This window comes from Hippocampus bargibanti, linkage group LG02 (assembly GCF_051943395.1).
Source record: "Hippocampus bargibanti isolate YZ-2025 linkage group LG02, ASM5194339v1, whole genome shotgun sequence".
Taxonomy (NCBI): Eukaryota; Metazoa; Chordata; class Actinopteri; order Syngnathiformes; family Syngnathidae; genus Hippocampus; species Hippocampus bargibanti.
In genome coordinates, this window is record NC_142735.1 from 20,260,001 (window position 1) to 20,284,773 (window position 24,773).

General features: G+C 41.4%; 3 protein-coding genes across 9 annotated transcripts in view; all 3 read right to left on the bottom strand.

Annotated features, from left to right (window-relative positions):
- The window catches only part of pcdh12 (protocadherin 12), a 16,867-nt gene extending 12,871 nt beyond the window's left edge, over window positions 1-3,996 (bottom strand). For both annotated transcript variants that reach the window (XM_088989879.1, XM_088989877.1), the window contains exons 1-2: window positions 3,440-3,996; window positions 86-3,339 (exon numbers count right to left, since the gene is read on the bottom strand). In XM_088989879.1, coding sequence (XP_088846005.1) covers window positions 86-2,914 — 2,829 coding nt within the window. In that variant the 5' untranslated portion in view covers window positions 2,915-3,339; window positions 3,440-3,996. The remainder of the gene's footprint in view (window positions 1-85; window positions 3,340-3,439) is intronic.
- Window positions 3,997-4,273: 277 nt separating this feature from the next.
- Window positions 4,274-9,932, bottom strand: gm2a (ganglioside GM2 activator). 3 transcript variants are annotated; one of them, XM_088989881.1, is made up of 5 exons: window positions 9,728-9,932; window positions 9,117-9,269; window positions 8,139-8,321; window positions 6,717-6,848; window positions 4,274-4,450 (listed from the first exon to the last, which is right to left on the bottom strand). In XM_088989881.1, exons 1-5 carry the CDS (start codon window positions 9,824-9,826, stop codon window positions 4,418-4,420), a joined length of 600 nt encoding a protein of 199 aa, XP_088846007.1. In that variant the 5' UTR covers window positions 9,827-9,932; the 3' UTR covers window positions 4,274-4,417. The 3 variants fall into 3 exon arrangements, with proteins under 3 accessions (XP_088846007.1, XP_088846006.1, XP_088846008.1); XM_088989880.1 differs by having other exon boundaries at window positions 4,274-4,453; XM_088989882.1 differs by lacking the exon at window positions 4,274-4,450 and having other exon boundaries at window positions 6,314-6,848; window positions 9,728-9,930.
- A 1,019-nt stretch (window positions 9,933-10,951) lies between these two features.
- shtn3 (shootin 3) lies at window positions 10,952-24,313 on the bottom strand. 4 transcript variants are annotated; one of them, XM_088989884.1, is made up of 17 exons: window positions 24,018-24,313; window positions 21,914-21,974; window positions 20,124-20,218; window positions 19,413-19,593; window positions 19,053-19,150; window positions 18,879-18,960; window positions 17,994-18,088; window positions 17,623-17,769; window positions 16,888-17,041; window positions 16,306-16,495; window positions 14,771-14,841; window positions 14,423-14,520; window positions 14,279-14,296; window positions 14,146-14,208; window positions 13,949-14,075; window positions 13,088-13,370; window positions 10,952-12,677 (listed from the first exon to the last, which is right to left on the bottom strand). In XM_088989884.1, the coding sequence occupies exons 1-17, from the start codon at window positions 24,096-24,098 to the stop codon at window positions 12,548-12,550; spliced, it is 1,974 nt and encodes a 657-aa protein (XP_088846010.1). In that variant the 5' UTR covers window positions 24,099-24,313; the 3' UTR covers window positions 10,952-12,547. The 4 variants fall into 4 exon arrangements, 3 of the variants coding, with proteins under 3 accessions (XP_088846010.1, XP_088846011.1, XP_088846012.1); XM_088989886.1 differs by having other exon boundaries at window positions 12,535-13,024; window positions 13,163-13,370; XR_016114191.1 differs by having other exon boundaries at window positions 12,542-12,677; window positions 12,808-13,370.
- Window positions 24,314-24,773: the final 460 nt, after the last annotated feature.

The following is a 24,773-nucleotide window of genomic DNA, read 5'->3' on the forward strand; positions in this document are numbered from 1 at the left end:
GCGACATCATGTATGTGAATTGAGTTATGTACCTGTATATACATTGCTTGTTATATGTAATTTATGTCATGCATTGAGGACTCACCTGCACTTCTGGGGAGGCGGACGAGAGCTCAATAGAGTCGGCGAAGGCCGCCATGGACAGTCGCACCAGATTCTGGAGCATCTGCTGCTTTTCCGCATCACTGGAACCCCGACCATCGGATGTCTTGGGCCTTCTGAGGGTCGCTTGAGGTGTTGAATTTGTCATCTCCACCGTTTTTCGCTTCAGCGTGCTGGGATGGGATCCTGAAGATGATGTTGACGATGGGTTTCTTGCTTTGCGAAGAGTACAGAAGGAAGACATGGCGGTCACAGGCAACGTGGCGTCCAGTTGGATGTTTGCAGGTTTTCGTAAAGTTCTGCTGTGAGAGACGTCACCTTCTAGATGTGTTTGAGAATGGAAACTTGAGTTCATCATCAGTGGCGTCAACTCTAAGACCTTCTCAGTGGGTTGGTCATGTGACGGGGTGAGTGGCGTCTTTTCAATGTCCTCCAGCGTGGTCTCTGCTTTGTGGTCCCTTATTACGGGAATCAGCTGAATATCCGACTTTCTGATGTTCTTCTGTGGACGGCGTGGATGGCAAGTGTACATGGATTCAGCGTGCCTGCAGTTGTAGGCCCGATAGTCCCTTTTGTAAGGTATGCAAAAGGTTGTGACTGAGGCGATGGCGAGAAGCAGCAGAAGGCACGTCACTCCCAAGCAGATGGCTAGCATCATGGTGAAGCTGAACCGTCCCCGGTCCCCAGTGGACGAGTTCTTCAAATGATCCTTGAGGTTGATGAAGGTCACCTCCAATGTGGCCTTGGTGGTTAAGCTGGGGTTCCCCATATCAGCGACAGAAATGTCCAATTTCACTGTTTTGCCGATGAGCAGAGTGGCATTGGTGGTGTTGACAAACAATTGACCCGTGGCCTGGTCTAACCAGAAGAGGTCTTGGAAGTTGCCTTCTGTGATGAAGTATTGGAGTTGTCCGTTCAGTCCCGAGTCGGAATCTTCGGCTTTTATGGTGGAGGCAAGAAATCCATCAAATCTTTGTCGGACTAAATGCTCAGTGGGCAAAGTGGTCGATCCTTCCTCACCGTCACTACCCAGCTCTGTGACAATGTTCCCGCGATCCGCATTGATGGGAACGTTTAGCTGTGCCACGCCCTGTTTGGGTCGTGGATCTTTGATGACCGGGTAGTTGTCATTCACATCTTGGATGTCAATTTGCACCGTGGCTGTGGTCCTAAGCGGCGGATGACCCTGGTCCACAGCCTCCACCAGGAATAAATATGAGTTGTACTCCTCATAGTCCAATGGTTGAATGACGGTGACAACACCACTGGTTGGGTGGATGGAGAAATGCTTGGTGGGAGACTTGACGTCACTGGAGTTGTGAAGGCTGTACAAAACTCTGCCACTCAGCTCCAAGTCTGCGTCATGCGCTTGGACCTTGAGTACTTGATATCCTGCGACATTGTTTTCCTTGAATGAGGCTTTGTAGACCTCTGAGGAAAACACTGGTGTATTGTCGTTCTCATCCAAAACTCTAACAGGCAGATGTTTCACGCAGGTCAATGGTGGATCTCCAAAATCCCGCGCCACCAGTGTGATATTATATTCCATCACTTTCTCTCGATCCAAGACACCTACTGATACGATCATGTAATTGTCACCGTGGATCTTTTTGATACGGAACGGGTCGGAATTGTGTTGCATCATAGCGATCACTTTCCCGTTTTCTCCAGAGTCTGCATCTGAAACCATCACCAAAGCCAGAAAGGTGTCCAGTGGTGCGCTCTCAAGCACCGTGGCAGCTGGAGAGCTGGGATGAGTCCAGGTCATGTGGATCCTCGGGGCGTTGTCGTTGACATCCACAAGCTTGATGTGAAGCTTGCAGTGGGAGGGAATGGAGTTAGGTCCGCGATCACGGGCCTGTACTACAACTTCATGGGAAGTCTGGGCCTCATAATCCAGAGGAGCTCTGATGCTCACAGCACCACTGTGTGGATCCACGAAGAAGAGCCTCTGAACGTCTGGATGTGAGTGCTTACTCAGCGAGTACTCCACCTCCCCATTGGGACCCTGGTCAGGGTCTGTGGCTCTTAGATGGATGATTGTTGTTCCACGTTCTATGTCTTCAGGTATCTCCACCATCGGGGCGCTGTCCTCAAAGGTCGGACTATTATCATTGGAGTCTAGAATATAAACACGGATTAAAGCACTCCCAGACCTCGGCGGGTTCCCTTTGTCCCAGCCTGTCAAGGTAAGCTCGAACGATCCTTGAAGTTCTCGATCCAGTTCTTTGATCACCACCAGCTCTGTCTGTTTGGTGCCACCCAACGCAGATGTCACGTCCAGTGCAAAATGCTGGTTGACAGACAACGAGTATGACTGAATTCTATTGGCACCTGCATCTGGATCCATCGCGGATTCCAATGGAATCCTCATCCGTAATCCGGCTGTCTCCGAGATCTCCACCTCCTGGACGGGATTAGCAAAACTGGGGCTATTGTCGTTCAGATCCATCACCTCCACGTGAACCCGCAGGCAATGCACCGCCCCGCTCTTCCTGTACAGGACACTAAAGGCCACTTCGCACTTGTCTGCACCACGACACAGCTCCTCCCGGTCCAAGCGGCCCTGGGTGGAGACCTCACCATCTCCGGCATTGATGGCAAAAGGAAGGGCCCACCCATGCTCCACAACCTGAAAGTTTTCCAGAGACCCCACCTGGTCCATTTGCCAAAGGTCGTCCACCAGCCGTCCTACCCGGGTTCCTGCAGGTTGTTCTTCCCAGACGCGGTACTGGATAGTGATGGATGATGGCTCGGAGCATGCAGCCCACCAGCCCACATTCAGAACCACAAGGAGTTGAAGAAGAAACATGACCAAGATGTCTACTGACGAATCAACATTAAAAAAAGAAAAGAAATACAAAATAAAAGTCAGATTCAAATCATTTTTCCAGTTCCAAAACAAAAAGTTGTGTTTTGCGAGCAAAGGTTCGCTTCAGGTATTGATCCAGTGTGCTCCAAGTCAATCACAATTTGTGATCAAATCCTCAAAAATGAGCTCAGAGCATCGTTTTTTTCCAGTTGTAAAACAATATAAAGTAGTTTTTCCGGGTTTATTTTCAATCCAGGAGCAAATCACCATGTCGATTTTGATCCCCCTTGGCATTTCTCACTCCCACAGCTGCTCCCACCATCTCGTTGCGCACTTCATCATCCTCACCGCTGGAAAGTTTTTTTCTCGACTGAGAAAGTTTGGAAGTGAGCACACACATGCTGCATGCTTGTCCAATGGGAAATCTGGTGGGAAGGACGGTATGCAAATGAATCCCAGACAAGCAGGAGAACCCCTCCACCCTCCTGTAAGAAACTTGACACCCGGTTGCAGTCTAGTCCCAACCTGAGGATGATTCCAAGCGTTTTCTGTGTGGCATGAAGGCGACTCATGGACATTGTCGGTGGTTTGGAGTGTACATTCATGTGGTGGCAGTCTAAATTTGTCAACAAGTGACACATTTGTCGCAGTCGCATGGGGACAATTACAGCTTTCAAACTCTATTCGTGGTGCTTGTTGTGGAATTGTTGTTTGTGGTCTCGGGTGGCAGCACTGTAAAATGCAGAGGATAAAAAAGTCAAAAGTGGCAAAACATGCATTTTTGCTTTTGTCGTCATTGTACTGAGCCCAAAGATTAGAATATTTTCCATATGTCTATTCAAACATAAGATACTGAGGAAATGAGGAAAATAATGTCATAAAACAGAGCGTGAAGAATTTAACAACACTGCGATCCGATGAGTCAGCCAACATTTTTCGTTCGACTCTCCGTTGTTCCTGTACTGTAGCTATCGACGCTAACTCTTAGCATGTCAATGGCATTTTCTGCCAAATGATGCAACAAAGTAATTATGAAGGCAGTATTGTTTGATTATTTTCAATAAAGGTATTTGCAATCCTGCATTCTGCTGAGTTTCACATTATTAACACTAATGTGATAAGTGTCACAGAGTTCTATTTCCAAAGAAATGTTTGTTTTCACCAAGTTTTATTTTACATGACCGTCACATCCCCTTTGCAAATGTGTCTCAGGATTTTGTGTTTTCCATAGAAGTTTATTCAATCGTGTTTATCGTCAAATGACAGAATGTTTTGCCCGTGTTGACAGCTGCTGAACTCATTCCCCCTTTTATTTTTCTTCAATTGTACTGTGCCGCTGATTGCATGCTGACCCCTGACCCCCTTTTGCTTCCCTCCACATCAGCATCTCGTCGCCCTATCGCCACGCCAGCCAACTCTTTCAGCCACTCTGACCGCCTCGCCCGTCTCACTCTCCCTCGCTTCGCCTCCCGTCTTTCTTTTCTTTTCCCATGAAGGAAGCGGTCAGGCGGTGGTGAAGGCCGTAGACAGAACGTCCTGCTTGGGGGTGAGGGGTGCGGGGGGGTGGCACACGAGACACAACATACATTCTTTCTCATTGTGTTTTTACTAGAAAAAAAACAAATATGTTGAAATTCAGTATACATATGTATTTGTGTATTGTATCGTAGTACCATAAGATAAGAGTGACCCAGTTTTTCATTGTCATTTCCCGATGTTTTTTTTTTTGTTTGTTTTTTGCTTAGGTCCTACTTCAGCTTTTACTTCTCCCAATTAATGTTTATTCGAAGTTTTTTGGCATTGGTACTGCTTTAGCGTTTACTCCTCCCAATTGTTGTTTACTCATCGTAAACTTAAAGCAAAGGGGCCACCGTATAGTGCCACTCAGCAGTTTTTTTTGACGATACTAGTGCAGCGTGTTCTACCGGAAACAAATTCCTTGTGTGTTCTACATACTTGGCAATAAAGATGATTCTGATTCTGATGTATTTCAAACAACCGCATAGCTAACCCTTCAGCGTACTAGCTTCACGCTTATAATAGTTTCATATTTATAATAGTAACCACAACATGTAGATAATAATAATAATAATAATAATAATAGTTATTATTATTATTAATTTCATTTATAAGCACCTTTCAAAACTATCAAGGTCACTTATAGATACACAATATGTCAGGATGCAGTCATATATTAATAATAATAATACATGTCCTGTCTTACCTCTGGAGAGCTCCTAATATTAGTAATGTACTGATGAGCTGAGAGGAATTGAGGTGATATTCAAAAACAATAGTAGAAATAGAGTAACTTGGTGCAATATGATTGGCTGCTGTTTCCAGGCTGGAAAGTTTGTGTGTGTCTATGTGTTTGTTTTCACAGGTAATCTAATCTGATTGGTTAACATCTGACCAGCCGAGATGCACACCAGCTAAAACCACTGATGACATCACAACTGACTAAAATAAAACCCATAATCCATCAATATAGTCTATTTTCATCATACTCTATACATCATAAGTATGCACCTTATCATCCCTTATTCCGTACGACAACTGACATCATTTGTCACACGCTCGCCTTCAAGTGTTGACGGACATGTTATATTGTCTACCCCCTAAATCCCACCTCTCCACCCCCTTGCCTGGTCTACTTGCCTCAAACAAACAAACTTCAAGCTCAGGGGTCAAAGGTGAGGCCTTCACTCGGTGCTATGTTACAAGTACGTGGCGTGTGCTAGCAACAGGCTAATGTGAGAACGTTCCAAAGTGGGAAACGAGACATGATTAAACTAGTTTGTGGTCACATGATATGAAATTCACGAGAATGTAGCCCATGACATGATCTTTTCTCATCATATGACAATAAATGTGTTCTTTTCTCAAATTAAATTTCATGCTTATTATTAAGTGACATCAGTTATGAAAAAAAAGTTATTAATGCCATTCCATGATCATTCAAGTTGATATTTAAAGGAATATGTTTGTGTGTTTTGTGAAATGTAAACAATTGCCATGAGACAAGAAAAAATGGCATTTTTGTGTGTGGGTTTGTATGGCCTTCCTTGTTTCTTCCTGTCATTGTGAGCCTTCCTGTGCAAACCAACACACGCGTCAGCACTCACTTCTCACTGTGTGTGTGTGTGTGTGTGTGTGTGTGTGTGTGTGTGTGTGTGTGTGTGTGTGTGTGTGTGTGTGTGTGTGTGTGTGTGTGTGTGTGTGTGTGTGTGTGTGTGTGTGTGCGTGTGCGCGCGTGTGTGTGTGTGTGTGCGTGCGTGCGTGCATTAATGGCACTATTAGACGACTTGTAGTATGCCTGATTCTAAAAACTACGTCAAATGTGAAAATTCAGCAAGCTCTTTCGTCTAGAATTGCTTCAGGTCACAGAGGCTGCAGTGCTCAAGTGCTTAGTTTTATCGGTGAGCCATATGCAAACATCAAAAGAGCCATATATGGTTCCTGACCCCTGCCCTAGCAGATTTTTTTTTTTTTCCGGGGCGACAAGTTGGTTCTGGACTTGAGATAAATAAGCTTTTTTTTCATTTGGTCACGTATATTGCAAAACTGCACATTGTGCAGCACTCATACGCCCTCCAGCAAATTATCACATCGTGAACATCCATTGTTTCCATTTTCCATCATCTGTTTACCAAATTGCATGAAAAAGATCACTAATGAAGAACAAAAAACAAATGAACAAAAGGCTATTGCAGTTTTAAAGAGAATTATCTCTGTCAAACAATCGCGCATTATGAATTTCAAAAAAGTTGTGCATTTATTTCGAATGGAGCGACATCGCCACCTTGAGGCAGCCAAGCTCAGTACCACCGCTTTCCCCCAGGACTCCCTCAAGACGATAATTTCCGTTCGTGAGCCACGACGGAAGATCCACGAAGGGCAGGAAGAAGTCGGACTCAGGCAGCGCATACGAGCCCTTAAAACAACAAACACAACATTAATATTTAATACAGTCATCATTTAAAGGACAAACGACGTCACTTTTTTGTTTCTTAACTGACATCAGAAAAACATTTTATAGCATCTAAAATACCCAAAACACGCAGTATGATATTTTTAGTCAAATGCAAAACACCAATAAAAATGACTTAACGTGTCCAAATTCTGGAAAAAAAAAGAGCTGCGAATTGGGCATTTTCAGAAAGTCCCGCCCCCAGTTCGTGACGTCACACCAAGACGACTTGCATTGCTGGAGAATCAAAACAATGGCTTCAGATTCGGAGAATATGATTTCTTGTTACACATCCAGTTATGAATATGATTCAAATAGTTCTGAAGAGGAAAGCATACATGTTTGCAATCGATGAAAGAAGTCCTTCCGTGTCATTTTGAGGCATCTGGACTGCAATGTATCGTCCCAGAAGAGGCAGAAAAAATGGCACTCATTTTGGCACTGGTCGCCATTTTTTCTGCCTCTTATCTAAACGTATACTCACCATTTGCTGAGAATTTTCAATCAATGTCCAAAATATGTAAAGTGTCCTTGAGAGTTTTGAAAGGCACTTAGAAATTAAATGTATCATTATTATTATAATAATTATTATAATTATAATAATAATAATTATTATTATTATTCTTTTCCTTTCGGCTTTTCCCTTCAAGGGGTCGCCACAGTGAATCAGTGTCCTCCATCTTCAGAGGTTTGATTCGCATGTTTGTTCTGGCCAAGCTTTTACGTCGGATGCCCTTCCTGACACAACCCTCTGTATTTATCCGGGCTTGGGACCGGCACAACAAGACACTGGCTTATGTCCCCTCGTGGCTACAGAACAAGCAACTCGATGGATTTAATAAAGATGAAGATGCTCAGTAAAAGGCTTTGAAACACAAAATGGTCATCAGCAAATAACTGAATGACGAGGGAAATGAATTCAGGTCAGATAAGCTGCGATAACAACATTTGACCAGCAGGGGGAGTCTTCATTGCCTTTCAAATGCCTCAGAAAAGATGCTACCACTATAAAAGAGAAGCTGCGTGGTGTGATGAATGCTAGAAACAAATATTGTGTTTTGTGCTTTAAAGATACAAATAAATAATTACATATTGAAAAAAAACGGGAAAAAAATCTGAAATGTGTAGCTACAAACAGACATCTTTTGTGCACCGCACTCAAGAAATCAATGTTAACTAATGCTAATGCTAATCCAGTTGTGTAAATAAACATTCTGATCGTGTAGTTGGTGTGTAGTATGCAGCACCACTTACAGGCTTAAAGGGGCAATGACAGGGCAACCCGTAGGTGTGCAGTGGTTCCGGGCAGTCTTGTCCAGGCGGAATCAGCTGGTTCAAAATCTCGCAGGCGTCATCATAGTGACAACTTCCCAGTTGGTCCATGCACGGTATCTTCACCCAAAAACCCGCTACCTCTCTTTCCAAAGTTATGTTCACCTGGGCGGAAAACAAGAACATTTGGATGTTCCAAAAAATTCTGGCAGGATGTTGAAATATCACTTCATGTAACATGCTGTACTTGTTCTAAGTCAAATTTGAAGGGGTTTACTTTTATATTGCAATCATCAAATACAGTAGTGCTCCATTAAATGATTGTGACCAGGACGACCTGTCACGAGATTTAACTTGTTACCTTTTTTTATGGATCCATCACACAATTGTCATGTGATTTTTTTTAAGAAGATAACAACACGGCCCTCAAAAGCAGGGTTTCGAACAAGGCCTTGAAAGGAGAATGAAGCGAAGGTTAAGGTTTCAAAAAGAACTTCAAAGCAGATTTTAGTTTCACATTTGGGTTTCAAGTCGAGAATTATGTGTCAAAGTAAGATTTTGAACAGAGGCTGGCCTTTAAAATTGAGGAAGCAAGGCTGCGTTTCCTTATTTTGTGTTTTCAAACAAAGGTTACAGTTTCAAGTCAAGATCCAGATATCAATGTGGGCTTTGAAATAAATGTTGGTGTTTCGCAATCAACTTTCAAATCTGGTTTAATCTTTCAAGTTTGAGCTTCACGTTTGGCTCAACAAATTGACGCTTGATGTCATCAACTTGTTGGGCTGACACAGCATCGCAAGCGTAGTCTCTTGAAGTCCAAAGTATTTTAGTATTGGGTTGGACTTCGCTTTTAAGGCAAGCAAAACAGTTTTTTTCAGTCTAAAGTGTAGGAATGACTATTTTGTTTGTTGCTGTTAAATAACAAAATACCACTGATGTGTGCGTGTGTCCAGTACTAACATTCAGAGGCGCACGGATCTCCACGGATGTGAATCCCGACGCGGACACGGTCAAATCTCCGGGGATGCTGATCGGGTCGGGAGACACGCTGAGGGTTTTCAGCACCGCAGGTTCGTCTGGTTTATCGCAGTTCTTCCAGGCAAAGTCTGAAAACTACACACGGAAAGATTTGTTTTGAAATCCGCGTACCGAACACAATGCCCAATGAGATTCAATGCAAATCTTCTTCTTTTCCTTTCGGCTTTTCCCTTCAAGGGGTCGCCACAGCAAATCAGTGTCCACCATTTTTAGAGGTTTGATCCGCATGTTTGTTTTGGCCAAGCTTTTACGTCGGATGCCCTTCCTGACACAACCCTCCGTATTTATCCGGGCTTGGGACCGGCACAAGAAGACTTATGTCTCTTTGTGGCTACAGAACAAGCAACTCATTCAGTAAAAGGCTCCCAAACATAAAATGGTCATCGGCACAGCAACATTCAGAAAAGCAAACCAATGCAAATCAAACACGTAAAAACACAATGTGCATTTTTTCGATAAACCCAAACATGTGGTCATTATGTTGACAACGAAGGATGCGCAAATAAACAAAAACGTTTTCGAGTCGTCCTCACCGAAACTTTGTTCATTCTCTTCCAGCCGTGCAGCTTTTCAGTAAAAACGACAACTCCCATCATGCTCAACGTGACGGCAAACACCGCAACGTTCTTCATGTTTGCCTGGTGAAGATCAAATAAAATGAGCGAATTTAAAAAAAGAACGCCACTGAAGTAGTGAACTGCATTCTTGAAAGTCCGTTCGACTGTTTACTTCCGCATGACGTCATCCAGCAGCTGAGGGTCATACGACCAGTCACGTGACGTTGAAAAAACATTTTATGGCAAATTTTGGGTGCACTTTGCTAGGTGACACATGCTACAGATATTATTCTTATTCTTATTCTTATTCTTATTCTTGTTATTATTGGTTTATTAGAATTTTAATGTGGTAATATTTTAAATAAATTTTTATAGTATTATATCCAAAGATGTTGAAGCGCCAATTCCAAACTTGAAATAAATTTGAGTGATCAAACATGAAAACAAATGGTTTTCAATGTGATTAATATTTTACAGGGTATTTATATACTTAAAAAAACATTTTTCTAAAAAGAATCCCTAGAAGAATCAACAACTCTAAATTTCAAATATCGAGGTTAATACGTGTAAATAAAATAAATAAATAAATAAATAAATAAATAAATAAATAAATACATATACAATTTCTCATTTAAAAAGTGACAATTGTAAAATTTTTATTGTTGCCCCAAAATCACCTTTTTACTGACTCTGCTGCATTTTTTATTGTACAATTATGATATTTTTCTTGTCTTGAAAATACAACTTTATTTCTCGAATAACTTGATGTTGTTGTATTTCTTAAAAAAATGATTGCCCTGAAAAAAGACACTTGTCTCTAATATTTTGACTTTAAGGCCCAACGAAGAAATCTTCATTTTCACGGCATCGTGACTTTTTTTTCCTCATCTTTGTTGATGGTTTTTACGAAAAAAACGGCCACTAGGTAGCAGCATTGTTCTTATATGCAGATTTGTCAGCTCAAAATACGAAATACGAAACTGTTATTTGAAGCACATTTTAGATTGATGTCTTTCATTTTGTGGTGATTGCAAACAAGAAAACAGTGGAGACATGCAATATTGTCTCCAGACATTTTTTTCATTTTTTTTCAATTTATTTCAAGTGATGATTACATGAAAATTTAAAAAGCCTTCAACACTCCATATATTTATGTATGTATCCCAAACACACACACACAACATCAAGAATCACCCAAAGTGAAGTGTAAATGTTTTGTTTGTTTTTAATGGCAGCACGGTCTGTGTATGAGAGGCCTGCAGGCATCCTCAACTTTGCATAAGAGGCAACTTAACCACAATTTATCACAAAAGTCATTTGATTGATGATGCCAAGTTCTTCCAAACATATCAAAAACAAATTGAGGCATTACTGACACCTCGGCAAGAAGGAAGACGTTTTCACCTGAAGTGAGGTCGCCGAGAAGCAAGTCCCTCAAAAAAGATGTTTAGCAGACACTTCATTAGGTACACCGTCTGGCGGTCATGAAATAATTTACCGTTTTGAATTCGAGTTCCAAACAAAGGATAGAGTTTGACAAGACAATACATCCAGATTTATAGAACACGTTCACAACAGCTGATGAAAAAAAAGGGATTGGTTCACTTCACCTGTACCATGTAAATCCATTTCATTTCCAAGCGGCGACTCTCGATTCCAAATATGAGCACCAACCCATCATTAATGATTTTAACCAAAGTTGTTTCCAGATTAGGGGTTTAAATCAATGTTTAGGGCTGCAATCAAGGCTTAGGGGTTGAAAATGAGCCTTGTACTAAACATTACACTTTGAAACAATAGTTAAGGTTTCAAACTGGGTTTGAAGTCTGCTTTTCAAGAGAAAGTTAAGGGTTAAATTTAATTTCTGAGAGTATTTGACAGCACCCCTAATTTTGGTTCTTGCCCTTAGGCATGAAAGTATGTATTACTTGCATGTTAAACAAGGCATCTGTGTATAGAAAATGGATGGATGAATGGATGGATGAATATTTGTTGAAGGCACCAATAAAATGTAATCAATTCCCATTATGTATTGTTATATAATCTCAAAATAACCACAACCCTACACTAAGTGAGACAAAGGCATCATTCGCAACACCCAAAAAACAAAATAAAAGAAATAAAATAAAAATAAAGTTTCTTTTTTATTTTTTTTATTCAGATCTAGTATTACTATCGTTAGCCAGCAGGGGTGAATTCATGTTGTGATGTAATATATATCATCTCCCTTAATATGTCAGATTGTCGCGCTAACATTAGAAGTATCAGTGACTCACCAATGCTTTATTTTCTGAGCAAACGTAGGGGTTGAAATGTGTCCGCAATATTTCCTCATGTGACCTAACAGGACGTTAGCATGTTAGCATGAAACATATGGGATATATGTTCCGCTGTTTTTAAAAATAGCTTCAGCCGATCTTTGTGGATTGTTTGTGATTTGAAATAATGTTGTAGTGTTAGCGTGCATTTTAATGGCGAAAATGTGACAAGTTGGTTCTCATTTTTAGCATGTTAGCAATAAAAAAATGTTTGTTGTCAACAGATGTACAGCAGTCTTTGGATTTTTTTGAGTTAAAATAATAAGTGTTCCGTTGCATCTATGTTTCAAATGATGTCAGTCATGTGACCTAATGGCGCCATGGTCGCTAGCATGTTAGCATTTCAGTAACCTCTTAGTATTAACTCGAAACAAAACGTCACGTGTCGCCCCGCCCCCCAAAAAAAGAAAGAACAGCGTCAGCGTGTATTGTTTGTGATTCAATTGTGCATATTAGGCAAATATTCTCAGAACGCTCCTTAGCTGTGGCTCTCAGTGTCACCGTCATGTATGTCGCCCACGACAAATTTGGCAGAGGGCGTACCCTCACCATAGTTAACACCATTGGACTGGGTGGAAGTCTTTGCTGCGGTGACGTCTTCGGTAACACTGCGAAGCAGAAACAAATCGCAGATTAATTGTGGATTCTAGAATCGAATTACAAAAATTAAACAACGTGGCAATTGGAATCTTGTTGGTTGTTAAATATATTTCATCGAGAATCCAAAAGAATCCTCACCTGAGTCTCGGGTTTCCAATTGAGCTTTTGTTAAAATGTCCCGATAAAATGCGGCAATTCAGTTGAGTTCAAATTATATAAATCCAAATTATTTTGTCAACCACAGCTTGGTATACAACATTTACAATTGTGACCCACAGTTGCATTTTTTTAGGGAGGTCCAACAACCAAGAAGGGTGCAGTTGCCTTCAACCATACTTTGCCAGATTACCGTGACCTGGGTGACAGACAATATAAACAAGACAGAATAAATCATTAAAAACGCATTGTGGACGTCCACCTTTGCTCGCAGCCATTTTGGACAGGAGTGTCAGCCGTGTCTTTTTCCGACACAGAGCTACCGGATTGTCTTAACTGCCAAGCTCCCGATTTGTCCAAGCTCCTCCTTCTCGGCACTACGGGTCCAGGACCGGATCCTCGCTTCTCCCCAACCGACCGTGAGGCCAACGTGGGGTTAGACGGAGTGACAGAACCGTCTGGATCTTTTCCCGACTCGCTGCTGGCGCATCTCCCGTTCAAACTGTCGTAGGAGGACACGTGACTCAGATGACCATCCCGCTCATCTGACCAGGAAAAAAAGATAACACAACACGAGAGTTTACAGAGTCAATAACGACATGAGAACAAGTTAATCAACATTGACGTGAGAGCCAACTCCAGTATGCCATGTTAGCCAAGAGAATCAACTACGATATGAAAGTCAAATGACGTAAGAAAACCATAGAATCAACAATGACATGAATGCCGAAATATTTTTTTTCAGGTTCGTACTGTTCTTAATAAAAATGTCCATGGAAATGTCAATCAACCAATGACATGACCTGACTTTGGTCGACCTCTACTGACAATATGCTGACATTGCGGGTCACATGATATAGCCTGGAACGTGAAACGACTGTGAAATTTGTCTGCTGTGCTACCACTGTGACGCTGCCGTCACGGTGGTAGGACCCACAAGTCGGGTCAATGGGATCTGTGTAAAACATATTAAACGTCACTCAATTTATTGACCATTGCACGGTTCAAATGTAATGGGATGAGAGCCCAGCACAAAGTTCATTAACTACAACATGATCGCTAAAAGATCAACCACAATGTGACACTTGTTGACAGACTCAACTTTAGATTGTAGCTGTCCTACCTCCGGATTTGGTCTCTCCCGCCTTATTTCGCCGTCTTCTCAGAATAACCTCCAGTTCACTGTCCTTCTTCCCCGTTGGCGACGGCGCCTCCTGAGAGCCTCGGCTGGGACTGCGCTTTACCGTCTCCTGGACGTGGGCACAATGTAGGTAGTTTCGTTTGTTTGTATGCAGGTTTTGGTGAGCTGGTGCTTTGTACCAGAATCCCTTTGAGTTCATCCATGGCACTTTCCTGAGATTTCTCCTCACTGTTTGGAGGTTGCTGACCGACAAATAGAAACAACTATTTACTAATACACTCACTTAGCATATACGTTTGTCAATGTACTCACTTTGACGGCCACTCTCTGCTGTATCATTGAAGTTGGAATTTGAGAGGAGACATAATGGTGTGATGTTAGACAGTAAACCCGGGCATCTTATTCCAAAAAAGAAAAAAAAGCGTAAAATAGCTCACAAATAATAAAAACACCAACCTTGCTGTCTTGACTCTTGACTGGCCGCAGCACCACGCCATGTTTGATGCGTTCCATCATCTCATTGACAGCTTTCACCTTTACTGCATCATCAGATACTAAAGAATAAGTTCAAACTACAGTTAGCATGTTTTAATTGAGCAAGCTAGCATTAACCCCAAAAAATTGTGCGAACTGCCCTAACATTAGCTAGCAGAATAATCAGATGCCAAAACCATATTGGAATGAGTCAACTCTTGCTCAGATAATGGAATTAGCAGATTCTAGAAGATGTAAAATAATGAGTGAGTACTGTATATAATAACTAGCTAGTTAGCTTGTCCACCACAGAAACAAGATGGCCGTTACCTGCTGGCTGCTCAACCTTCAAAGACGTTTTGGATCCTTTCGACGTCTTCCTCATGATGGCAATCAGAGAACTGAAAAAATATCAAATCAATCAATACCGTTTTGCTGACATCGAATGGATTCTTTTGACACTTGGGAAACAGCTCATGTGCTTTCCACTTAGGGGTGACAGAAACGAGGTACGTGTACTGTGAACATCGTTTCATGCTGGTGTGGAAACTACTGACACATCGCCATTCGGCCATACATGAGTCACGTACAGAGCCAATAAATTCAAAAATAAAATGAGAGCCAAGCGAGTCAGTCAATGACGAGTCAAATTCCTTAAGAATTAGTACGCACACATGGGTCTTAAACCAAGTGTCACCTCTATTTTTTAGATTTAAAGTTACTTTGTGTAATGATCTGGTTGGCGACCGACGGGGGGCGCTGTCGGCCCCGCCTGCACCTGCACAGGTGCTGGTCATCCCGATCAGATTGGCAACCAGCGGGTAGCGACGTCAGCCCTGCCGGCAGCCTCGCAGGTGCTGGACGTTAAAATCAATGTCATTTAAAAGGACACCTGGCACGATCATCCGGTGCCGATTCATTGTTTGTTTGCTGCTTGGTTGCAGCATGCATCGTGTACGTGTTTGTTTAACCTTGGCGGGCTTTTACTTTTGGTCTTCTTTTGCTACTTTGTATTTTTTCCATTCAGATCATTTTGATGTTTTACATTTTGTTCCTGCTGACTTTATTTTAATACAATTTGTCAAACAACCTCCTGCTCCCTCCTGCCTGCTTTTTGGGATCCGAACCCGCCATCACCACCTCGCAAAAGCGTGACACTTTGTGAGTAGTGATTCATGCAAAAAGTCCAGTTTGATAAACAAGTTTAAATATCAAAATAATCTTTCATTGGGTAATACATCCTAATCATAATATGTTACAGGTACAGTAAATATTAACATTCAATGATTTATTTCTACAAATTCCTGCTGTGGTTTTCAAAATAATCATAGCTACAGAATTTCTAGAAAATCTCAATGTCCAGTCACTGGTGAGCTATTTTTAGAACATGCCTACAGGCAACTCTTGGCCCTTAGGGACTACCTGGAGCACAGTGATGTTGGAGACATGCGGTCAAAAGACTCAATGGCATGGGGCCTAAAAACTCAACCATAAAATCAAGTCCAGGTGGCAGTAGATAAGAACCTACTGAGTCAATGAAGACAAGACACCTGGTGAATTCAATCATGATATCCGAGCCTTGAGAATAGACTAGTCCAACACGAGAGTCTTTATGATCAACTGGGACATGAACGCCATGAGAATCAACCCAGAGCCTGAAGAATCGACATCAACATGAGTGCCTTTTGAGTTCACAAGGGTATGTGGTCAAAGAGAGTCAACCAGAACATGACACCTCAGGGATGAAACTACTACAAAAGAGCTGTTAGAGGCGACGAGTCGAAGCACTACATTTTGACATGCACCGCTCAAGCTACAAGTGATACGTTTGGCATGTTAAGAGAAGTATCGCGGGTGCTCCTCACCTGAGGGGGTTGCATCTAGACGGGGGAGGTGGAGGAGGGGGAGGAGGCGGAGGAGGGGGTGGGGGTGGAGGTTGTGGGAGGGGCACCGGGGGCGAGGCCACACCAGGGGCCATGGGAGCAGAAGGGAGAGGGGGTGCAGGAGGTGGTGCAGGGGGGTTGGTTGTCATGGCGACCTTCTGGAGCAACTGGACTGCGGATGACAACAAGAACAAGAAGATGACATCTGCTCATTGTTTGTGTGCTGAAAACAACAGACAAAAGCGAAAACAGACCGCAGAACAGAGGATGAAAGCCTGCCTGGAACACAAAGTAGTGTTTTACCCCTTTAAATACAGTATGTATATCTGCTCATCATATGTTCACTTACATCATCTTGAATTTGTTTTAGTACATTTTCCTTGGTCAATTAGTCAACGAGTATGCACCACAAGACACAGATTACAATAGTTGATGGACGACAGGACATTGACAGAGGACAGGACATTGCCGGTCACCCTATCAACCGGGTCAGATGACAAAAGACGGACCAGCAACATTTCATAAATTGGCCAACTCCGTTCGGTTGTGTATATTTGCACATACATTGCATTTTCAGCTGTTGGTTGTCCTTCTCCATCTGTTCCAATCGTCCCTGCATGTCTTTCTTCTCCTCCTCCAGCAGCTCCACTTGTCTTTGTAGACTCTCGAGATTCTTCTTCACAGTGCTGTCCTCTAACTCGGCCTGCAGGTCGCACACCTACACACGCGTGTTGAGTGGAGCCAATCGCAAGGCAACAATAGATCAATAACACATTCACACCTAAAGACAAAAACAGCTTTTCATCAATCTAAGAGAGATGTGATGTGGAATATGAGAAGGAGCCAGACAACAGAGAAAATCCACTCAAGGATGAGGACCCGGATACTCAGGGTAGTTAACATGTACACTCCCCAAGCCTGAATTTGGTTTAAAACATTTTAAAGTGAAAAATCAAATAACACAAAGGGAAAACTGGGGCTTTTTTGATCCCATGGAATCCTACTTGGATTGGTGGAAGTTAACAGTGACAGAGCGGGTGGAAAAAATATTGACAAAACCTGTGAGGAAAAGCCTCCGAGAACATCTCTGTACTTTATTCAAAGTTCATCAGAGGCACAAAATGATATCAAGTGTTTTGTGTATCCCATTTTATCATTGGTCAATTCTGAATTCTACCACATCCCCTTTAAGAGGTGGGTATGCACACATACGCAACTGCACTTGCTTGAACAGCACATCACAACCAGGAGGCAATATCACTTCTTTCAACATTGAAATATAAATGAATTAATCGTCACCTGTCGTTTATGTTGCAATCGCTCGTCCTCCAGCGTCTTGGTGAGGACGGCGACCTCTTCCAAGGCTTTGAGGAGCTGCAGGGTCGGCTCGGCGCTCTGCAGCAGCAATGCGCTTTGACGATTGGCCTCCTTCTGCTTCACCAGCATCTGCTCCGTGCACACATTCACACACACACATACACGCAGAAGCAGCCGGATGTTAGCTTAATTTGGCTCCAGGCGGAAAACCTGCAGGCGAATTGTCTGGGCCTGCCTCTTCATGGCAGGGTTTAAACAGCCAAGTGAGGATAAAGTCGATCAGAAATTGGATGAATGGATGTTGGGCCAGTAATACCGCATTTCGCTTTGGTGTTGTTTGTTTGGTGTCTGACCTGGTGCGCATACGTCTCGGCTTTGACACGAAGGTTCTGCTCCAAGTCCAGCTGCTCCTTCATGTCCTTGTACTCCTGCGTCGCCATCACTGACACTGTTAAAAAAAAAATATATATATATACGTATCATTTTCTCATCTCATTTTCCGTACCGCTTATTCCTCATTAGGGTCGCGGGGGGTGCTGGAGGCTATCTCAGCTGTCTTCGGGCACGAGGCGGGGACACCCTGAATTGGTTGCCAGCCAATCGCAGGGCACACAAAGACGTACAACAGTCACTCTCACAATCACACCTAGGGTCAATCTGCCTGCCATGCATGTTTTTTGGAGTGTGGGAGGAAACCGGAGGACCCGGAGAAAACCAACGTGGGCCCGGGTAGAACATGCAAACTCCACACAGGGAGGCCAGGGCGGGACGCGAACCGGCGACCTCTGCACTGTGAAGCCGGTGTGCTAACCACTCGACTACATTTGGCACATGTACGAGACAACATCCATAAATAACAATAATAATAATAATAACAATAATAAAATAATGTAATAATAATAATAATAATAATAATACTTATTGTTATTATTGTTATTAATAATAATGTAGAATAATAATGTTTGTACTGTACTACTTTGTAATGTACTACTACTACTACTACTACTAATAATAATAATAATTATTATTATTATTATTATTATTTTAGTTATTAATAATAATGTGTAACAATAAAGTTTAATATGCTGCTATTATTATTCTTATTATTATTATTGTTAAAATTATGATTCAAATTAATATTATTACTATTATTATTATTATTATTATTATTATTATTATTATTATTATTATTATTTTGATGGAATGCAAAAGTTGCAATGAAATGACTGGTTTCTCACCTCTGTTGAAGGTCTCGATGGTTTTGCTGTGCCGCTCCACGGTGTGGCGAAGTTCCTTGGCATCTCTTTCCTCTCGTGCCGACTGCCATTATCGAGTGTTGCGTCAGACAAAAATCAACAACGTCTCCATTATCTATTGTTAGAGAAAAGAAAAGGATGACAAAAAAAGCCAACCTTGTCGATGAATTCTTCAATTCTCCGCCGCTGGTCGTCAATCTGACACAGGAAGTTCTTCTTCTCCTCCAATAGGCTGCTCACTGCCTCCCGCAGCTCTGAAAGCACACACACAAACACACCTTTAATTGCGAATACAATAAGCCTTGCTTTTGTCTACATTTACATGTGTCTCAATACATTTGTCCAGATTTTGACAACTTTTTCCCTTTTTGGGTTGCCAGTCATTTTTTTCCACTTCCTATGTGTCCCAATACTTCTTGTATATCCTCAAACTTTTGTTCTGGGTTTCTTTAAATTTCTTATGTGTCCTGATATTTTCGTCCGAATTCCCTTTTCACTTTCGGTTACTGTTGTCACCTTTGACCTGCTGCCGGGAGCGCTCAAAGGCATCAGGCACTGTGTCATCATTGTCATCAGTCGTCTCGCCGTTTTCTGTCTCCATGGCGACAGAATCAGAGATACCAGGAAACATCTCATCCAAGCACTGCACCCGTGATGATAGGCTCAGGTACTTCAACTTCCTGTTCTCGCTGTTCAGCTGTTCAGAGTGAAGCATCACGAGTGTCAATCAATGTCACCACATCCCACATGTGCATCCAGTTTGAGGGATTTTTCCTTAACATTGGGTAATTAAAACAGATTTTTTTTATATAAATGGACTTCATCCAACAATTTATTGATTCATTTGTAATGAGTTTGCATCGATATATTTAGCATTTCATTATTTTTATTATGTGAAGTCCAAAACTAAATATTTTTAAATCAATGTACACATATTCTATACATATAAAAATGTTTTAATATATTTAGTTGTTTAATTAATATATCACATTCATTACTATAATGTGATTATATATCTGAAATCACTTTTATGCAAGCATTTTAAATTTTTAAGACGAATAAACATGACATCGCATTTTGCAATGTGCGTATGCAGAATATAATTGGGGGATTTATTTATTATTATTTATTTATTTGAGGCGGTCAAATATGTCCATTGTACTGAGCGATGCTGAGAATTCAAACGGTGGTTAATCCCACTGAGGATTGTTCAGGCGGCTGGTGGACCTTGGTAGCAAGCGCCTCGGCGTTCTCTCGACATGACTTCTCAATCTCCAGTTGTGTCTGCAAAACGCTCACCTCCTCGATGACCAACTGAGACACTGACACAAAAATACACACACACACAGACGCGCACACACACATACACACACACACACACACGCACACACACACGCACGCACGCACGCACACACACACACACACACAGTCACAATTTGCAAGGTGGTGGAAGCATATGTTTAATTGATTTTAAATATTAATTATTGTTTGTCTTTTTTGTTCTTATTTTTCATCAGCTGTTCTCAAAATGTGTGCAATATTACCATTTGTGAGCATTTTTTGGGACAGCTAAGGAAGAATGATTGTGCAATAATGATGCAATACAGTAGCAATTCCAGGTAAGTAAGTAGATTTGTTGTGTGGCAAAATTAACTCGTTCACTGCCATTCCAGAATTTATTCGGGAATTGAAAATATGACGTGGAGCGCCATTCCCGAATTTGTTCCGGGTTTTGGTTTTTCTCCGATAAAGCGCTGGTCAGACCTCTGGCCATGTTTTGCCCTCCCACGAGGGAGGCATTTGCCTTTTGTATAGCTGCCCCCACTTCAAGCTCAGATAACTCAAAACCCATATAATTTAGGAATTAAGTATTTTTTTCTGAAGAAAGAAGAGAGACTAAGGTTTCTTACGCTGAATTTAATGTGTATGTTGTCCTAAAGCTCAATATTCTGTGGGTCCTGCAATTTGAGTGAACATGACAAAAACCCTGGCACTGGAGTGGACACATTTGTGCACATTTCTGGCAGTGAATGAGTTAAAAAAAATTCGGCTGACTTTCTCTGGTGTCACGCGTTCTTTTTGGCAGTCATTTATTCATGTGCACCCGCAACACTGGTGTTAGGGGCGTCAATTATTCAACTCTTCCACAAGCCTCAATTATTCAGCACAAGAAAAGTCCTTGAAGAAGGGAGAAATATCTACCTTGGGGATTTTCATCACAGACAATTTAACACCTCACATTGGCTGAGCAATGGTCACTCATGTCATGCCAAAAAAATAAAAGTTAAAAGAGATTAGAAATTTTGACAAAGTCAGAAGTATAGTAATTTTTAAAATTAATATAACTGCTATTCTGAATTTTGTCCACTGGAGGAGACCCAGACGACACTACATCGGGCACATAACTGCAAACCCCTCTTTCTGAGAAGTTCCCTCTAATTTGCATATACTGGCTATTCAGTTAAGGTTGTGAAGATGTTCAGTTGGATACCAGTCCAAGTACTGAACACTCAGCAATATTGATACCAAATAACTGATACAACACATATTGTTGATATATCACACCAATAATGGGTCATTTTCAAGACCTTTTGTTTAGTTCTGACAAAAGGCAGACAAGTAATTTATATCAAAAAACCATAATGGAGAAAGTAAATATAGCACCTAAATTGAGTCACCAAACAAAGTTTGATAACAGCACACTATTATTATTTTCAAAGCATTAATATAAACAAGTCTGGACACCCCTGATATAGAGTATTCTTACCTATGTAGATCGTCATGGCAGGAACAGGAATGAGCAGATTTCTGTGACTGACTTGTTGACTGGTCACACCCACCCTGGAGGTGAGTGTGTGTGTGTGTGTGTGTGTGTGTGTGTGTGTGTGTGTGTGTGTGTGTGTGTGTGTGTGTGTGTGTGTGTGTGTGTGTGTGTGCGCGTGTGCGGGTGTGTTAGCCACTTTTAACCTAGCTTGTTAGCATTGAGTGTAAGATGAGTTGGGGGTGGTCGGACTCACCCCTCTTGATGTGCTTGAGTTGTCTCTCGGCCTCGTCCCTCTGCTCTGTTATTCTGCTGCACTGCGGGACGCAAGCATTGCACAACGTTACACAGTGTCCCACAACATTACACAACGTTACACAATGTACAACTGTTTTTCAACCGTTTCTGTTTCAACTGTTTTCAATGTCAGTACACTGCTCTGTTACAAGCGTCTCACGGATTTACCTTCTGTTACACATTGGACAATGTTACACAACATTACGTAACTTTAAACAATGTTCTGAACTACTGATGTTTTTACCAGTGGTGTTAGACAACATTGTGTAGCATGACGTTACACACTGTTACACAATGTTACAGAGGGTCAAACAACGTAATCCTGCTCCAGCCTAGCCTTCTAAACGTGTGTGGGCTAACATGCTGCTTTGACACTACGCCAAGCTGACAGCATCATGGCTAAGGTGAAAACGTCCTCTCTCACATTCATTTTGCGGCAAGCATCCCTCAGAGCCGCACCAGGAAGCACTTGGCCCACTTTTTCGATCTCATCTACCTGCAGCCTCTCACGCTAATGGCTAACATTAGCAAATCCCCCAGGAGGCACAAAGGACATGTGCTTGTTTGACCACATTACCCATATTCAACATCACATTTATTTTTCAAAGCAGTCGAGATAGGAACGTTAAAAATTTTGAACTTTAATGTTGCATTCATTATAAACTGTATCTACCCCGGTCAAGGATGACGCTTCGTACTGATGTCACAACGTAACCAGATACCCACCAGTTACATAAACAATGTGCAGCATTTAACAATTTCAAATATCAAAGATTACTAATGTCATGATCATTCATACTTATGGATGTTATATACATTGTTACAGCCGTTTAACATTAAACCAATCAATAACTCAACATCACAAAAATTCACTGTTATGATTTATATACTCCAAATAATAATAATTATTATTATATATTTCATTTAAAAGCACATTTCAAAACTCTCAACTTTAAATTATGAACTTTTAATATTAAATTACTCCATGTTACACTCTGCTTATAGTTTACAAAATAAAATATAGTAAACCAAACATGAATTACCGTCAAAGACTTTAAATGCGACCAAGGTTACGAATGTTAAACGTAAAAATCATGACAAACATTATGAGCGAAAATTCCTTGAGACATTTGATACGATGAACATTTGAAATTATGCACAAATTCAATGTTACAAACATTTAAATTAACGCAACAAACATTAAAACACTATAAACATAAATAAACATCCATCCTTTTCAGCAGCTCCTGTATTTTGTTTTTCTACTTCTTTCTTTCTTTTCCTCTTCCTTTCATAACTTAGCTGCTGTGATATGTATTTCTCCACTGCGAGACTAATAAAGGTAAATCCAATTGAATCCAATTAGCAGAACCACTCCGAAAAATCACGACAAACATTTGATAGTAAGAACATTTAACATTGAAAATATTAAAAGAAACAAAACTTCACTGTTATCAACCTTGAATGTAGATCTATCTTAGGTGGCCTCTCATGTGGTGCCCCACAAATGACCTCTAACCACAGGTCTAAGCTGTTGCCATGATAACCAGCAGCAGATTTGTCTTCATGTTTGTCATGGTGATGGCCCGTCGCTTCCTGGGTCAAACACCACTTGCTCAGCAAATGTTAAGATTATTTTGTTAAAACGTAGATACATAAATGATTTTTTAATAATATTTTTCAAAGGAAAGATTTGACACGCGGCATTGTATATTCTGGATCATGAGCTCTTCCTGTCATAAAAATCAATATCGTACGTTTTAAGATCTGGGGGGGAAAGAATAAATTAAATGTCATCCTACTGCGATACAATAAGTGTATCTATGCATATGTTTGTGCAAATATGCTGAGTGGGCACATTAATTTAGGGAGGGGTCCTGAAAGCCAGAAAAAGCAGGCCGGTGAGATCGTAAATCGCAACAATAAATCATCCTCCATCACTTTATTCCGTGACAAAAAAAACACGTAGTTACTGTTTCCAAAATGTACGGTGGCTTTTATTGATATCATAAACCATTTTTAAGTCAAAATCAATCAATGATGGAAAGGATTGTTGGTTTTACCTCCGTCTGCATGTGTGCGTCCTTTTCGTTCGACTCCTCTTCACATCCTTCTACCGGCGACGACGACGAGCGGGAAAGCATTTGATGATGGACGTATTTTTCGTTAGAAAACAAAATACATGCAATAGTTGGATGGGAAAGTATGAAATGATCAAAAAGAGCCTGGTTCCGCCTGACCGGATGTCTGCGTTCGTTCTCGTGGAGGATGGATGAGAAGGCACTTCGAGGACCGCTGCAGCCGGCAAAACCCTGCCACCACTAGTACCAACACCTCACACACACACGCACACGCACACGCACACACACAGAGAAACTCGCGCGCGTAGTCGCACGCTCGGTTCCCATCTCTGACGTTATCACGTACCGCTCCCCCCCCCCCCCCCATCTTCAACTGCTGAAACTACAATGTAGTCTATTATCGAGAATTATTATTATTATTATTATTATTATTATTATTATTATTATTATTATTATTGTTATTATTATAGGAATAAGAATAAATACCTTCTATTGCTGAACACGTTCAGTATTTGTAACTGCACGCTGTTTGTATTCATGTACATATTCACAATCTGTCAAACAGCGACACCCAGAGATTCTTTTCTGCAAACAGACGAAACAAAACGAATTTTTACTCGGGATTTTTTTTACAATTCATCTGTTAAAATATTACTACAAATAGAAAAAAATAGAATAAGATGTTGTATATTGCTATTGGGTCAGTAAAGTAATCTAAATCCGACAAAATAATATTTG

Bases quoted from the DNA above. Each gene is read 5' to 3' on its own strand.
- gm2a (XM_088989880.1), bottom strand. From the start codon at position 9,826: ATGAAGAACGTTGCGGTGTTTGCCGTCACGTTGAGCATGATGGGAGTT. The intron at 6,849-8,138 runs GTAAGTGGTGCT...TGTTGTTTTAAG, and splicing joins GTCATTGCCCCTTTAAGCCT to GGCTCGTATGCGCTGCCTGA. The intron at 4,454-6,716 runs GTGGCGATGTCG...CTCACCCCCAAG, and splicing joins CTGAGCTTGGCTGCCTCAAG to CAGGACGTTCTGTCTACGGC.
- shtn3 (XM_088989884.1), bottom strand. From the start codon at position 24,098: ATGCTTTCCCGCTCGTCGTCGTCGCCGGTAGAAGGATGTGAAGAGGAG. The intron at 16,496-16,887 runs GTATGTGCAAAT...TGTCATCCGCAG, and splicing joins CCAACAGCTGAAAATGCAAT to TCCAGTTGCTCCAGAAGGTC. The intron at 12,678-13,087 runs GTGGACGTCCAC...TCTGCTTCGCAG, and splicing joins CAAAATGGCTGCGAGCAAAG to TGTTACCGAAGACGTCACCG.